Source organism: Haliotis cracherodii, unplaced genomic scaffold, assembly GCF_022045235.1.
Source record: "Haliotis cracherodii isolate W230 unplaced genomic scaffold, xgHalCrac1.p SCAF_12, whole genome shotgun sequence".
NCBI lineage: Eukaryota > Metazoa > Mollusca > Gastropoda > Lepetellida > Haliotidae > Haliotis > Haliotis cracherodii.
In genome coordinates this window covers 32,462,668-32,477,496 of record NW_027266267.1, presented here as the reverse complement: position 1 = coordinate 32,477,496, position 14,829 = coordinate 32,462,668, and the positions used below count along the sequence as shown (strand labels likewise).

Below are 14,829 nucleotides of genomic sequence, written 5' to 3'. Positions count from 1 at the left end.
AATAAGCAGTACCGCTCTGTCGCAGGTCCGTCACAAAACCCTGGAATCTAGACGATCAGAATCAATGGTGCTACTCACGTGACAACTAATCTTCACCTTTTATAATTCAGTTGCAAAACAGATGCATGTCTAACTCAAATGTCAGCTGACAGACACACTATTAAGATCAGTTGTAAGGAAAGTGCTATTTCTGTTTTAAATCTAAGAAACATCCATCTTGTTTTATGGAATGCAGCAATGTTTTGATATGTATTGCTCCCTAGGGCAGCAACTGAATCGCTGTATACATTTTCACAAAAAAAAATAAGTGCTGTTTTCAGATGGATTACAAAATCAGTTGACAGATTTCGTTTTCAGAAAAACGATTCTTCAATCAAAGTCTACTCCTTTAAAGGATCCATTAAAGTTTGATTGGCAGTCCTCAATGCAAGATCTCTGGAGAAATCTGTTATCTGCTGACAGACACGATAAATTTTGTATTTGACACAATATCAATACAAGGAAACACATCTTACACTCTTCTCTTTTATCAATAGATGCTGCAGCAGATATTCCACTTATTAGGGTTCCAAATCAGTTGTAAACCCGAAACATTGTTGTACATGGCTTGCTTTCCTGTACAATATCTATTTTCCTCTTAAAAAATTACCGTTGTTGAAAGAACTTACTTTCACAAGCATATAATCATCTTCCATATAACCGCCATGTTATAGATTTTCTAGTACAGCTTTCTTAACAACTAATGATCTCTACTCTACAAATTACTGCTAGGATAGAGGTTAGTTAATACTGATTTCCTGAAGACTAATGATCACTTCTAATCATGTAACTAATCATATTTCAGCAGAGTACATCAGAGCATTGAGAGCATCCAGATCTTTAGGTGCCTATATCCAAGCCACTCATTTTCAGAGCCTATTGCAGAACTGTATGAAAGTAACAGAAAGATTTATTTCTAGATTTTCATAAAACTGGTTGCTTTTACTTTCTCACTGGACAACTATCATATATGTGTGGTACAGTACGGAAACCTGAATTAGATGTAGGAGTTCTCTACACTATACAGGTTTCCACAAAACTGACAATATATACTTTCATTCATTCAAACATCCTGTTGACCAATCACATTAAAGATGGGAAATACTGAAACAGCTTTTCTTAATGCATGATGCCAATGGATAATTTACTCTCCCAACCTTTGCAAGGAGAGTTTTGAAATTTTTTTAATCAACATATTTAACCAACAAACAAAAATACACACTGATAAAGCTCATGAGTCATGTGTAGTTCCAATCAAACCTTTTAACATCCACAACCATCAATGTTGAATGTTTCACACAAAAAAGAAGCTTCTCATACGAGGCGAGACAATCAAATACTATCTCCCTCCAGACTAAATCAGTACTGAAGATTTGGAAACATATTTCCCTGATGACTACTAATTACAACACCTTGGATGCAGACTAAACTTCAAAGGAGACCTGTCGTGTCTCAGTTCAGTGCACGATAGAACGTAAGTATTTTATTGCTTCAGGCTGCATGCTTAACTACCCGTGTGTGTCTATTTATTGCACCCTTAACACTTGATACACAATCACTAGCGTAAAGAACAGTGTCTGTTTAACAGGCCAGAAAATTGTCCACTTAGGAATTTATGATGTGTATTTAGTTAAATTTTGATAAAATGACAAAACTAGGCACTAAACAATTATTAATTATAGCAAAAAGCCCTACATCAGCAACAGAAAATACATCATATCAGATAGACGGAGGGCTGTCAAATAGACATAGGAAGGGCAACCTGGTGTCCTTTCACAAAGTCATCAAAATTTATGTCAGTGAAGGGAATAATGACAGCTAAAGGGGAACGGCCAGTCTGTGCAACAGAGCTTTTGTAATTGTCAGTTTTCCAGCTATGTTGCTGAGGGTGGGTTGGGGAGTAGAAGGTTTGGGAGTGCGGGGTAGGGGAGTCGGGGGTTGGGGAGTGCAGGGTTGGGGAGTCGGGGGTTGGGGAGTCGGGGGTTGGGGAGTCGGGGGTTGGGGAGTCGGGGGTTGGGGAGTGCGGGGTTGGGGAGTGGGGGGTTGGGGAGTGGGGGGTTGAGGAGTGGGGGGTTGGAGAGTGTGGGGTTGGAGAGCGTGGGGTTGGAGAGCGTGGGGTTGGGGAGAGGGGGGTTGAGTGGAGTGGTCTAAGGAAACAACCCTGATGAGTGAGTGAACACCTGCACCACCATGCCAACTGAGCATCTTTGTATCTTGAGACAAATGAGCATTCTTCCTGAATCAAATCTATTCATCTCCGACACTGAAGTCACTCATCTTCAAGGCCAACACACAGGCTGGATGACCATCCAGACCCTGGTCAGAGCCTTCCTCCAAGACCATTTCAAACATCTGCCCATGATCTCTTGTTAGTTCCTGCCATAAAACCCCAATCTTGCCAGCATGATCATGATCAGGATAACATCTTCCTACAACTCCTTCTAAAACTATTAGACTATGCGAACCTGCTGTAAACCATCACACAAACAAGCCAAACCAATGTGCTGCACACAGTGTACCAAGTCAGCCAGCCAGTCTTTAAGGTTTCAGGTTGGCTGCTATGTTTCTTCCAATCCAAATGATACTGTTCATGGTTGTTGCCGTGGCCAGTCAGTTTTATGTATATGTAATGCAAGAATAGCCTCATAGCAGATTGAGAGCAAACATAGTCCCTCAGTAAAATACAATGACAACATAGTCCCTGATTGGCACACAAAGCTAATATAGTCTGCTCATAGAATACAAAGCTGACATAGTCCCTCTGTAAAATACAAAGCTACATAGTCCCTCTGTAAAATACAAAGCTGACATAGTCCCTGTAAAATACAAAGCTAACATAGTCCCTCTGTAAAATACAAAGCTAACATAGTTGCTCTGTAAAATACAAAGCTGACATAGTCCCTCTGTAAAATACAAAGCTAACATAGTTGCTCTGTAAAATACAAAGCTGACATAGTCCCTCTGTAAAATACAAAGCTAACATAGTCCCTCTGTAAAATACAAAGCTGACATAGTCCCTCTGTAAAATACAAAGCTGACATAGTCCCTCTGTAAAATACAAAGCTGACATAGTCCCTGTGTAAAATACAAAGCTGACATAGTCCCTGTGTAAAATACAAAGCTAACATAGTCCCTCTGTAAAATACAAAGCTGACATAGTCCTTCTGTAAAATACAAAGCTGACATAGTCCCTCTGTAAAATACAAAGCTGACATAGTTGCTCTGTAAAATACAAAGCTGACATAGTCCCTGTGTAAAATACAAAGCTGACATTGTCCCTCAGTGAAACAAAAAGCTAATATAGTCTCTTAGTAGAATGTAAAGCTATGTTCCCTCGATGGCAATATTCTAGAAAGCATGATCTTCAGCAGAAAACAAAAGTATAGTCCCTCAATAGAATACAAAGCAAGTATAGTCCCTCAATAGAATACAAAGACAGAATTGTCTCTCAACAGAACACATATAAAGTATATGCTTACCTTCAAGCCCCACGTTTGGTATATCCCGTGCCAGTAATCCGTCTATCTCATCTCTCCCTGTAAAACAACAAAAATCAGCATCATATTTGTTGAGAAGAAGCAGAACGAGTTTGCTCCATCAACATCAGCAAGTTGTATGTTGGGATGGTCACTATCAGCCAATTAGAAAGCTTGTTGCATTCTGAACACATATTTCATGCCCATTGGACAGAATTTACTGCATAATGTTCTTCGATTCAAAGTTTCTACAACTTTGGTTTGTCGGAAAATAATGCAAAAAATCCACTAAATATCGTCATTAAATATCATTGTCAAGTTCAATGAAAGATATATTTTTGTTTATTTAAGACACTATCATTGAGGTTACAATCATGTAATTACGATTCATTCTTCGACCCATATGCTCTTTGTTTCGACAGTCATTGAAATTCCTTGAAATATGATGGAATATTTCTGTCCTCTGGGTTTCATTGAATTTCACCTCAAAATCCTGTAAGGTTTCCTGCTTCACCGGCATATTCACCACAGGAAATTACCCACAATTCCACGCCAACAAAAAGAAATTCAAGCGTTTAAACAGATCTGCATGAAGTGATTAACATCAATGACATACACACGGCAAAATATTGTATTTCATAATTAAAATTTGAACAATGCAACATTGCCCATGAACCTAGTTAAGATTACTCAATTTTCAAATATGCAGTCATGTGTGAGCCTCTTTTGTAACCGGTGTGTATTGGCACTGAAAGGCCATTGAAAACCATTGGCACAATTTAGTCGAGCCTATCGTCAAAAGGATATGGCATGTTCAAATCGAAAATGTAAATTTGCCCGAAAAATATATTGAGTAACTAGTTTCTCCTATGAACAGTTGTACAGCAGACGGTACGCAAGTGTCCTTATTGAGTATTCTGGTGTCCTAATTACTTCTTTGTCACGGTAAGGATTCTAAGGGAAGGATGATGAATCCCTGGTAGGATTGCTGGATGTTCAATAGAGATGGTCAGCTCCCTCAGAAACCCGAGCTTAGGTCAATGTTTCTTCAGAGTGACCATAGTAGTTTTATTGAGGTCAGTTTGTTGATAATGACTGCCACACAACTAATGTTCTACTACAGCTGACAGAGGGGTATCTGGCTGACAAATGTGAGAAATCTTTTATACCATGATATGCCTCAGTGCTAAAAGCATTTAAGTCCATCTCAAATTTCATTTAAAAGCTGAAAGCTCTATGGAAATAGAATACTTGAAATGATAGGGTTTTAATGAAATTGATAGATACACAAGTGGGAATTTGTTCTCCCTCAAGTACTATTAATTCTGTGACATTTAGAAAATGTATCAAATATCTTCAGCTGATGGTGAATTATCATCTCAGTAATAAATGATGCAGAACATATCATTACATGCAATATCTCATAAACAATACTGCGGCAGCCATATGCAATTTTGAAAATGGCATTTAAACTTCAACATACACTGATGAATATGACAACAAAAAATGAAATAAAATTTATTGAAACAATTTACACTGTCTACATATTGAGGGACCCCCTAAATCTATGGCTTTTGCAATTTTAGAAGCCATAAATTCTAGAGTCCCAAGAAAGGCAATCAAACCATGGATCTTCTGTTCAAAACGACCAAAGAGTTTAATTCCCGAAGCAAGCTGATAAGGCAAGGGTGTCATCCAAGGGTACATACTCCCCCCTCCAACCACTGTTGGAAGACATGTCCGAACTTCATTGTAGGGTGCTGAGGCTTATGTTGCTCAAATTTGACATAAGTACCACATGCCCAGCACAAGTACCACATGCCCAGCACAAGCACCACATACCCAGCACAAGCACTGCATACCTAGCACAAGCACCACATGCCCAGCACAAGCACTGCATGCCCAGCACAAGTACCACATGCCCAGCACAAGTACCACATGCCCAGCACAAGCACCACATACCCAGCACAAGCACTGCATGCCTAGCACAAGCACCACATGCCCAGCACAAGCACCACATGCCCAGCACAAGCACCACATACCCAGCACAAGCACTGCATGCCTTTCACAAGCACCACATGCCCAGCACAAGCACCACATGCCCAGCACAAGCACCACATGCCCAGCACAAGCACTGCATGCCCAGCACAAGTACCACATGCCCAGCACAAGTACCACATGCCCAGCACAAGCACTGCATGCCTAGCACAAGCACCACATGCCCAGCACAAGCACCACATGCCCAGCACAAGTACCACATGCCCAGCACAAGCACTGCATGCCTAGCACAAGCACCACATGCCCAGCACAAGTACCACATGCCCAGTACAAGTACCACATGCCCAGCACAAGCACTGCATGCCTAGCACAAGCACCACATGCCCAGCACAAGCACCACATGCCCAGCACAAGTACCACATGCCCAGCACAAGCACTGCATGCCAAGCACAAGCACCACATGCCCAGCACAAGCACTGCATGCCAAGCACAAGCACTGCATGCCAAGCACAAGCACTGCGTGCCCAGCACAAGCACCGCATGCCCAGCACAAGCACTGCATGCCCAGCACAAGTACCACATGCCCAGCACAAGCACTGCATGCCTAGCACAAGCACCACATGCCCAGCACAAGTACCACATGCCCAGCACAAGCACTGCATGCCAAGCACAAGCACCACATGCCCAGCACAAGCACTGCATGCCAAGCACAAGCACTGCATGCCAAGCACAAGCACTGCATGCCCAGCACAAGCACCGCACGCCCAGCACAAGCACCGCATGCCCAGCACAAGCACCATACGCACAAACATACAACAACTTGTGACGCTATCATCAAATTCTCAAACCCACTCCACAACCTGTCAACAAATCTGATTCATTTCCACTTAAAAATGAAATGAATGTCAATTTGTTCTCAAAAGGAGCGATCAAATCCTCCGCAAAATATTGAACTACATTCCTTAAAAATCCAGTGCAAAAATATTTGTCAAAGAAGTAAATAAAGACTGACATTTTGACATAACCTTGTCACAAGCAGCCTGATAGCAAACAGTTTACAAGAATTATAGACCTAGGCACCCGTCCCCGAATCAACAAATGTAAACCTCCAAATGTATTCCGTGGCATGCCACAAGTCGTAAAGCCACTGAAAACCGTACTGCCGATTCTTTGTCACAATAAAATCATGAATGCACGTCACAATTCAATGCCTTGAGAAATCCACAAGCCTTTCACAAAAAGGGAGGATAAAATGGTTCATTTAACCAACTCAATCGGATTTTTTTGTGGAAAATACAGTCTATCGCTTCTTTATCACTGACACACTGCTAAATACGTCGTCTTTATCGAAATGCACAATAGCTGTGAAATGCATTTGAATGGTGTGGAGTTGACAAAGACGGGGTATGTTACGTGTGCCCGTCTTGATAACCCACATGTTACACAATGTGAATAAGTCGGAATCGAGTTTATGTCATGTTTCCAGTATTTTCGATTTCTGTTAATCGTTTCTGGAGCTGGTTTAGAAATCAGTAATGCTATAGATTACACATTAGCTGATCTTTTCGATAGTCAGGATTTTGTTAGTGGTGTCATTTGGTAGACCATATCTTGATTTAGACGACAAAGGAAGATGTTCAATTAAAGGGACATAATATCTAGGTAAATCTTTAATCAATAAGAACAAAATGTCCAGCTGACATTTTTAAACCCTACTTCTGAATATGAAACAAGGACAAGCTAAAACACACCGTACCCCTTCTTGAGAGTGTGACAGACAGTGGGCACCAAACATCTGTTTAAAAGACAAAAAGGTTTTACATATTGTGTCTTTTGGAATTGAACCTGGGTCTTTTGTGGGATGAGCTAATGCTTTAACCACTAAGCTATCCCACTCCCTCAAGTTAGAACACAAGAACTGATGCATTGCAAACAGGATTCAAACACTAAACCAGAAAAACAAATTTCATAATAGCTCTGTGTAATATCAATTAATAATTAACTTCATATGTTAGTCATCCTAAAATATTTATTTTAACGTAATTACCAAAGATGACAAGTTTAGACTCGTTGATAAGGATCTTAAGTATCATATTAGTATTATAGGTTCCTATTATGTGATGATACAAGAATCTGCTTAATAAACCATTTGTCATGTAAACGTAATACAATTGCGAGGATTCTGCATCAAGGGACATGACGGGCGATGTTTACTCTGAGCCCCCATACAGCCATCATAAGCAATTAGTTCAACACAAGAGTTTAGTTGGTGGCAAATATTATGACTGGAGATTGGCCAACAGTAATTTGCCAATCACCCATTCTCAGCTCCCTGGGGAGAGTCCAGCTCCCACTGCTTCATGCGTTTACTCTTGATTGCACAGATATAATGGGTTAACTTCAAGACAGAGAGCAGGGTAAACTCCACACTTGGCCAAACAGTCTTCTTATCAACCAGATTTGGATTGTCTGAGGTGAGGTGAAATGGGGTTTAACGTTGCATCACGTACAAGATTATTGCACTTTTATAGCGACGTGCATACAAGTGTGTGTGTGGTTGCTTGTACTAGTCAGGACTAATGCCAATTTTATAGTTCTAACCCATGGATAAGACCATCGACCTTCCCCTCTCTGGGCAAACAATCTATCCACAAGACCACAGAGGCAGTCCTGACTGCCTATACACAAATGATTGTTTTGTTTTGTGTGTTTGTTGTTTAATGCTGCACTTAGCAATATTCCAGCTATATGATCGGTCTGTCAATAATCAGGTCTGGACCAGGCAATCCAGTGATTGAGTATAGTTGCTTTTTGTGGCAAGCAATAGTTGCTGAGGACTTAGTCTAACCCAGGTCTTACACGGGGATATACAGTGAATTAACTAGGTCCACTGCATCCTTGATGAGCCAGGGTATCTTATTATGATAAACACCCTTGGCCAATTCAACAACCTAGCTTTACTTCAAACCCCATTCATTTGACAAAACTTCAAAACCACCTGGTTACTATACAATGCTACATGTGGAAAGTAATTTTTTAAAAAGTTTAAATCCTCCTCAGTATCACCATGACTCACCATCAACATACCAAACATTATTTTTGTCAAAAATCATACATAACAAAGCCAGGCCTTAAAGATGCAACTACATTGGTCATCATGGCGATTGACATTTCCACTTGGTGACCAATACGTTTAAACAGTCGCCATTTGGCAACTTAAAAAAATCAAGCCAGCATCGTGATATAACTGACTGCATAGTTCAGAAACACAAGACATTAATAGATTCTGATTGACTGAACTAACATTTCATTAAAAAAACTGTAAGGCAAAAATTAATCAATAAACTTGTCAAGTACCTATAAACACATAAATAACAAGAAAGGGTCTAAAACAAAAAGTAGGCATTGGTTTTGCTGCAGTTAGGCAGATTAGATAGTAATGTATTATTCTGCTTAAGCCCAACACTGAAGTTTAAAGTTTGACTCCTTACTTTTTCACCTGGCTTCTTGAATTTCACAGTGCCTCCCTGAAAACAATAGTTTGGAGCCAAAGGTTTATTAGGACAGAAACAAACTTTGAGGCCTGAAACTGTCAGAACAGAACAGAAATGTTTCACATACCTATCTCCTAACTACAAAAGTAAAACCACAGTTTCCAAATTGTACAAATTTTTCCAAAATGTCCATGTTACCTTTCTAGGCCGAGTGCCACACTGACCCCATCATGTTAAGATTGGTCATGGTTACTGGAGATACTCCTTACAACAAACACAAAGAACTTGCCTGACTCCATTACAAGCTACCTCAGTGACCCCAGGGTGGGTGGGCGTGGCCTGACCTCATGTACCCAGTGACCCAGGATACATGCCTCCCAAAAGAATAAGTTCACCTGGACAGTCTCATAACTGTTCCATAGGAAAGTCCTACACTGGACACACTGCCTATATCAAACCAGTCTAGTTTGGTCATTACCCCAAAACTCTTTCTGGACCATGTATTATCTAGGGGATTTAAAAATTCAGTTCCAGCTAATTGCTTCTCCACCAGACAGGCACCAGCTCATAAACGATGGATCTGACATTTGTTCCTTGGGTTTTGTCAAAGGCAGCTATTGAAATTCCCACCCCTCCCACCATCCTCCCCCACCCCATCCCCATCATATTCAGATATGTAACGTTACATCTGCCCATCACAAACTCACAAAATTACAATTGCCTGAATAGACCACAATTTGAGTCGGAATACTAATCAATGTGCAATTTGCACTCTTCAGTTCACTGTACATACGTACAAGCATGTGACTACGCTGACTGATCTAGTTTTGATCATTTCGTAATGTTCTCATTTTACGAAAGTCCTAATGTTACCATCCCACCAAAGGAATGTAAAATAGTTTTTTCAATCAACCCATTTGCCTGCTTGAATGTATATTATACCGTCTTTGAAAACAAATGTGTTTGTCAAGGGCACTTTGCTTGGAATCCCAGGTACCTCCCTGGCCAATATAGCAGAATTACGAGACAGTCAGGGGTTTTTGAGCAAATGCATGTACTTTGCGAATTTATAAAATTTTCAGTTTTTCAGTCACTTAAATTTTTTAACCATTTTCGCACAATTCTTAAAAAGACAACTCTCTATTTGCAGTGACAGCCAAATACCACGTTCATATTCGTTGTTTATTTTTTCCTTCACACCTGCTTCCTCTGAAGCTGAGGATGGAGAGGAGAACCACCAGATAATCTGGATGTCTTTGGGCTGTAACAACACCAACCATCCCACTATGTATCTCAATACGATAACTGAACACTGCAACCTTGCCATATTGACGAGGCATATTCCTTCACCAAAGCATCTGATGTTGCCGAACCAAACAATGTCATCAACTTGAGAAAATAAAACTATGGTACCAACAGTCATTTTGTCAGAAAATAGTTTTACAATCCATTCTGCTATATAAACTACCCTCCATATAAACATATTACTCTTTGTACCAATACAAGACCATGTCATATGGTTCTAGTACAGAGGTACAAAGCATAGCAATGTATTGATACCTTGGTAAATGTCTGAAATGACAGTATATGGAGGTTCATTTTTGTTCAAATATATTTTAAAAAATAAGAGAAAGGAGCCCAAGGGGCCTTTTAATTTTCAGCCTAAAACTGAAGAAATCTAGACTTGAAAAACTATTACAGACTTGCCTGGGATGTTTTTTAATTTTGTTCCAGGGTCTGTATGAGGAACTAACCTATTTCAGATTGAACTCTTCCTAGGGGCTGTTGCATCAACAATAACCCACTGGACACAACCATGAAAGTACAGAACACAAACCACAACACAAACCAGAACAGCTTGCGGAGCAGGGACTCCTGCATAGGGCTGCTGTTACCAGTGCAATAACCTCCCTCCCATTGTGTAGGCTGGGAGACACATATGTTCCCTGATGTAATATTGCACATGCTGCCATATTAAATTGAAATGTTGCCAATGTAAGAAGACATGGACACAACTGCTGTATCCAGCAGCGCAAGGACACAAGGACACAAGGTTGATATCAGTTGTTTCCACTGACCGGTCATACACTGTTCGTCCACAAGCAGTGGGTGAGTGGGTGAGGATGGTTTAACGTTGCATCCCAGCAGGGGACACCAGATATGGGTTTCGCACATTGTACCCATGTGTGGGGTCAAACCCTGGGTCACATGGTCATGTGTACACCACACAGGTCACAAATCAGGTGAAGATGGGCAACAGTGGTCGCAGAAAATAGTAGGATGGGTGACAATGTTCGTCTGTTTGACCTCAGAGAGTTTCTAGGGCTTTGGTCCTGCCCAACACCGAAGCACATGTGGCAAGTGACTTTGTTAAAAGTATGCCTCTGTTCACCCAGCAGTGAATGGGTACCTAGTAGGATGAGATGGTAATGAGACTGTCAGTCACAGGCTGCTTGGTTTGTATAGTCCTCATGTGCACACTAATCCGTCAACTCATACAGCTCTTTGAGCATGGTTTAGGGCGAGGAATTGGCACACTATACATATGCACATTATTCTTATTAGCACACTCTTGTGATCACTACAGGAACTCTCACATCTTTATAAAAAACGAAACTATGATGGGAATTTTGTGAAGACTTACCAACACTGAAAACAACCAGAAGTTGAGCTGAGCTCTTGGTGAATTATGAAGGGACTATTCACACATCATCACAGGAAACAAGACCCAACAACATCACACTCATTGAAACATTTACAGGTGGCAAATATGGTTTGTGGTGACCAGAGCCCCATTTTAGTACGTTGAGGTCAAGCATGTGGTTCTGGAAATCATTTTCAGCAACCCCATGGAGAAAGTTGATTTAGGATCATTCCTAATTAGGGACCTGTGAAGATTCCGGGGTAGAATAGGTCTTCAGCAACCCATGCTTGCCGTAAAAGGTGACTATGCTTGTCGTAAAAGGCGACTAACGGGATTGGGTGGTCAGGCTCAGAGTCGATCGATGCTCATGATATTAATCACTGGATTGTCTGGTCCAGATTCAATTATTTACAGACCGCCATCATATAGCTGGAATACTGCTGAGTGCGGCGTTAAACAACAAACCAACCACCCAACCTAATTACGGTATCATTCCATTCACTCATTTCTTCAAGGACAAAAGAAAACATAATATTAATCATATTTACCAAATTCATATTTTTATAGAAATGCAGCCATCACTTTCAAATAAAATAAATAGTGTAGTCAAGTCTCTATCACTGAAAGAGTTCTAAGTGCTTGTATGTAGCAAGAATATTTTACGGTAAATTCAAAACATCCTTGTTTCTTTTCATCTGGAAGTAAATCAATTCTATCTTTTACTACCTGTGCAATTCGCCAATATTATTGGAAAATCCTTAGCTATATATGGTGCCATTTCAAGCTCTCCTGTTGCCATGGCATATAGATCATATATCTTGCATCAGTTCAAACAACTTAGTGTACACAAAAAACACGCAGCATGGGAAGGTACACACACTCCATCAATATTACATCAAGATGAATGTTTTCTGTATATTCTGTCATTGTGACTGGTCTACAATCAATCCCTACAAGCCCTTCAAACATCAACTATTTGAGAATATGATTATGATTATCTTAGCCTGTTTGGATCGGATCTTACTTCATGTTTATTTAATCTTTGCCAGATGTAATTCATACTTTACTCTGGCAGCCATTGTGCTAATGCAGGCTAAATTCTGAAAGTCGCATCTCGTGAATTATTTATAATGGTTGGGGTTATGTGACAGTGTTGTGAGTCCAAACTGGTTATGTTTGTACAAACAAATTGAGACAGTAAAACAATGTCCCATGGGGAGTGTTTGGTCCAGAACAGACCCGAGTACCCTTGGTTATCATAGGAGTGGCTAACATGAAGATTAGTTCGTGCATTGTGTGATTTGGCTGTTTGTCACTATAGTCCGTTGTTACTGTAGCCCATTGTCACTGTACTAGATCAGTCTCATGTGTTCCCCCAAAACCCATTCCAACAACCCATGAACCCTCTCAATATCTGGGAAGATTTGGAACAGTTGAGAAATCTGGGAACTCTGTGATGCAAACAAACTAGCTACTTCTGGATTACCTAAACTCAATCCAAACCCAAACAGAAAAATTCACAAATTCTGATTCACTATATTGAATCTCGAACCTGAAACACAACACCAAAAACATCCAAGAACACATCACCGGAACATTCCAGAACACATCACCAGCACATTCAAGAACACATCACCAGAACATTCAAGATCACATCACCAGAACATTCAAGAACACATCACCAGAACATTCAAGATCACATCACCAGAACATTCAAGAACACATCACCAGAACATTCAAGAACACATCACCAGGGCATTCAAGAACACATCACCAGGGCATTCAAGAACACATCACCAGAACATTCCAGAACACGTCACCAGAACATTCAAGAACACATCACCCTAACATCCAAGAACCCATCACCAGGACATCCAAGAACCCATCACCAGAACATTCAAGAACCCATCACCAGAACATTCAAGAACACATCACCAGAACATTAAAGAACCCATCACCAGGACATTCAAGAACACATCACCAGAACATTCAAGGACACATCACCAGAACATTCAAGAACACATCACCAGGACATCCAAGAAGAGTGATACACCTCCTACCATGCCCCACCCCCATCACACTAACACCTTCAGAAGGTTCTCATCCATTAATCACAGCTGTGATGAGTCTCCTCTGTACAGCTGGGAACCTGGACTATCTGTGAAGGAGGTGACAGGTTCTCACAACAAGCCTCATCTAGTCTCCCATAAGACCTGGTCACAGCCATTCCACCCCATGTAAATGTAATACTGCTTCAATCATTTAAAAACCATCCCAGGTTTTAGTACGTCCCGACACTGTCAGATCAAGGCAGGACACTTTCATCTCATCTTGCAACCAGCTCAGCAAAATCTGCTGATAAAGACATCTGTAAATTTTATCCCTCTACAACTTTGTTGACAAGATGTTAACTGATGTAAAGTGGAAGCTTTTTCACCCAAAAAAGGAAAAACGGATGTCATTCTCTGTCATATTTGGAAGATCACACGTTGGACGTGTACTTATAAACACATTTCCTCAATTTTGATGGAATTGACACTAAATTTGGCCATATTTTTTTTCACTTTCAAACAAAATTAAAATGACATTAGCGCCCCCCTCTGGTCAACCGCACAAACATAAGATGTTGGGGAAAGAAGACATTAGGTGGAAGTCTACACTCCCTAATTGTGTAAAACAAACATAACCAGATGTCTTTCAAACACATTGCAAGCTAGCCAATTCATTGCTCACAGATTCAATTTAAAGAAACATTTTGGTGAAAAAAGCAAACATCCCCACTGAGATTTAGCTGTGGTCCCAACACTTGCAAGAAGTGGAATCACTTTCCTTCTCACCAGGAGCATAAAACAGGCCTGGGTTTACAGCATGGAGAGAAGTTTTAACACCAAACGTGCTTACCTTCCCTGCAGCCATGTCAATCTCCATTTATCAATTTCATGTTTTTATGAATTTGTTGAAATTTTATATCGTTTGACACCCAAAGGTCTAAAAGACTACATCTGTGCAATGTATTTGAGGCTAACCATGAACACACTTTGTACTGCATCTTACTGGCTCATACAAGCTGTGACATTTCAGTAATAACTCAATTTTTTCATTGATGTATTGATATTTTCCATGACATATCTATCTGCTCCAAGATATATATATACATACATATATATATATATATATA

General features: G+C 40.4%; 3 protein-coding genes across 8 annotated transcripts in view; 1 reads left to right on the top strand and 2 right to left on the bottom strand.

Annotated features, from left to right (window-relative positions):
• The window catches only part of LOC139458355 (roundabout homolog 2-like), a 471,546-nt gene that overhangs the window by 233,124 nt on the left and 223,593 nt on the right, over window positions 1–14,829 (bottom strand). For all 6 annotated transcript variants that reach the window (XM_071239757.1, XM_071239758.1, XM_071239764.1 and 3 more), the window contains one exon: window positions 3,519–3,575. The gene's annotated coding sequence lies outside the window, so the exon portion shown is untranslated. The remainder of the gene's footprint in view (window positions 1–3,518; window positions 3,576–14,829) is intronic.
• On the bottom strand, window positions 1,914–4,035 carry LOC139457296 (phospholipid scramblase-like). Its single transcript, XM_071238703.1, has 2 exons — window positions 4,000–4,035; window positions 1,914–2,186 (listed from the first exon to the last, which is right to left on the bottom strand). Exons 1-2 carry the CDS (start codon window positions 4,033–4,035, stop codon window positions 1,914–1,916), a joined length of 309 nt encoding a protein of 102 aa, XP_071094804.1.
• Window positions 5,734–6,339, top strand: LOC139457294 (protein doublesex-like). Its single transcript, XM_071238702.1, has one exon. The coding sequence runs from the start codon at window positions 5,734–5,736 to the stop codon at window positions 6,337–6,339; it is 606 nt and encodes a 201-aa protein (XP_071094803.1).

Coding starts and splice junctions, on each gene's coding strand:
- LOC139457296 (XM_071238703.1), bottom strand. CDS start 4,035: ATGCCGGTGAAGCAGGAAACCTTACAGGATTTTGAG. Junction 2,187..3,999: donor AAACCTTACAGGATTTTGAG/GTGAAATTCAAT, acceptor TTGTTTCCTTAG/ACCACTCCACTCAACCCCCC.
- LOC139457294 (XM_071238702.1), top strand. CDS start 5,734: ATGCCCAGCACAAGCACCACATGCCCAGCACAAGTACCACATGCCCAG.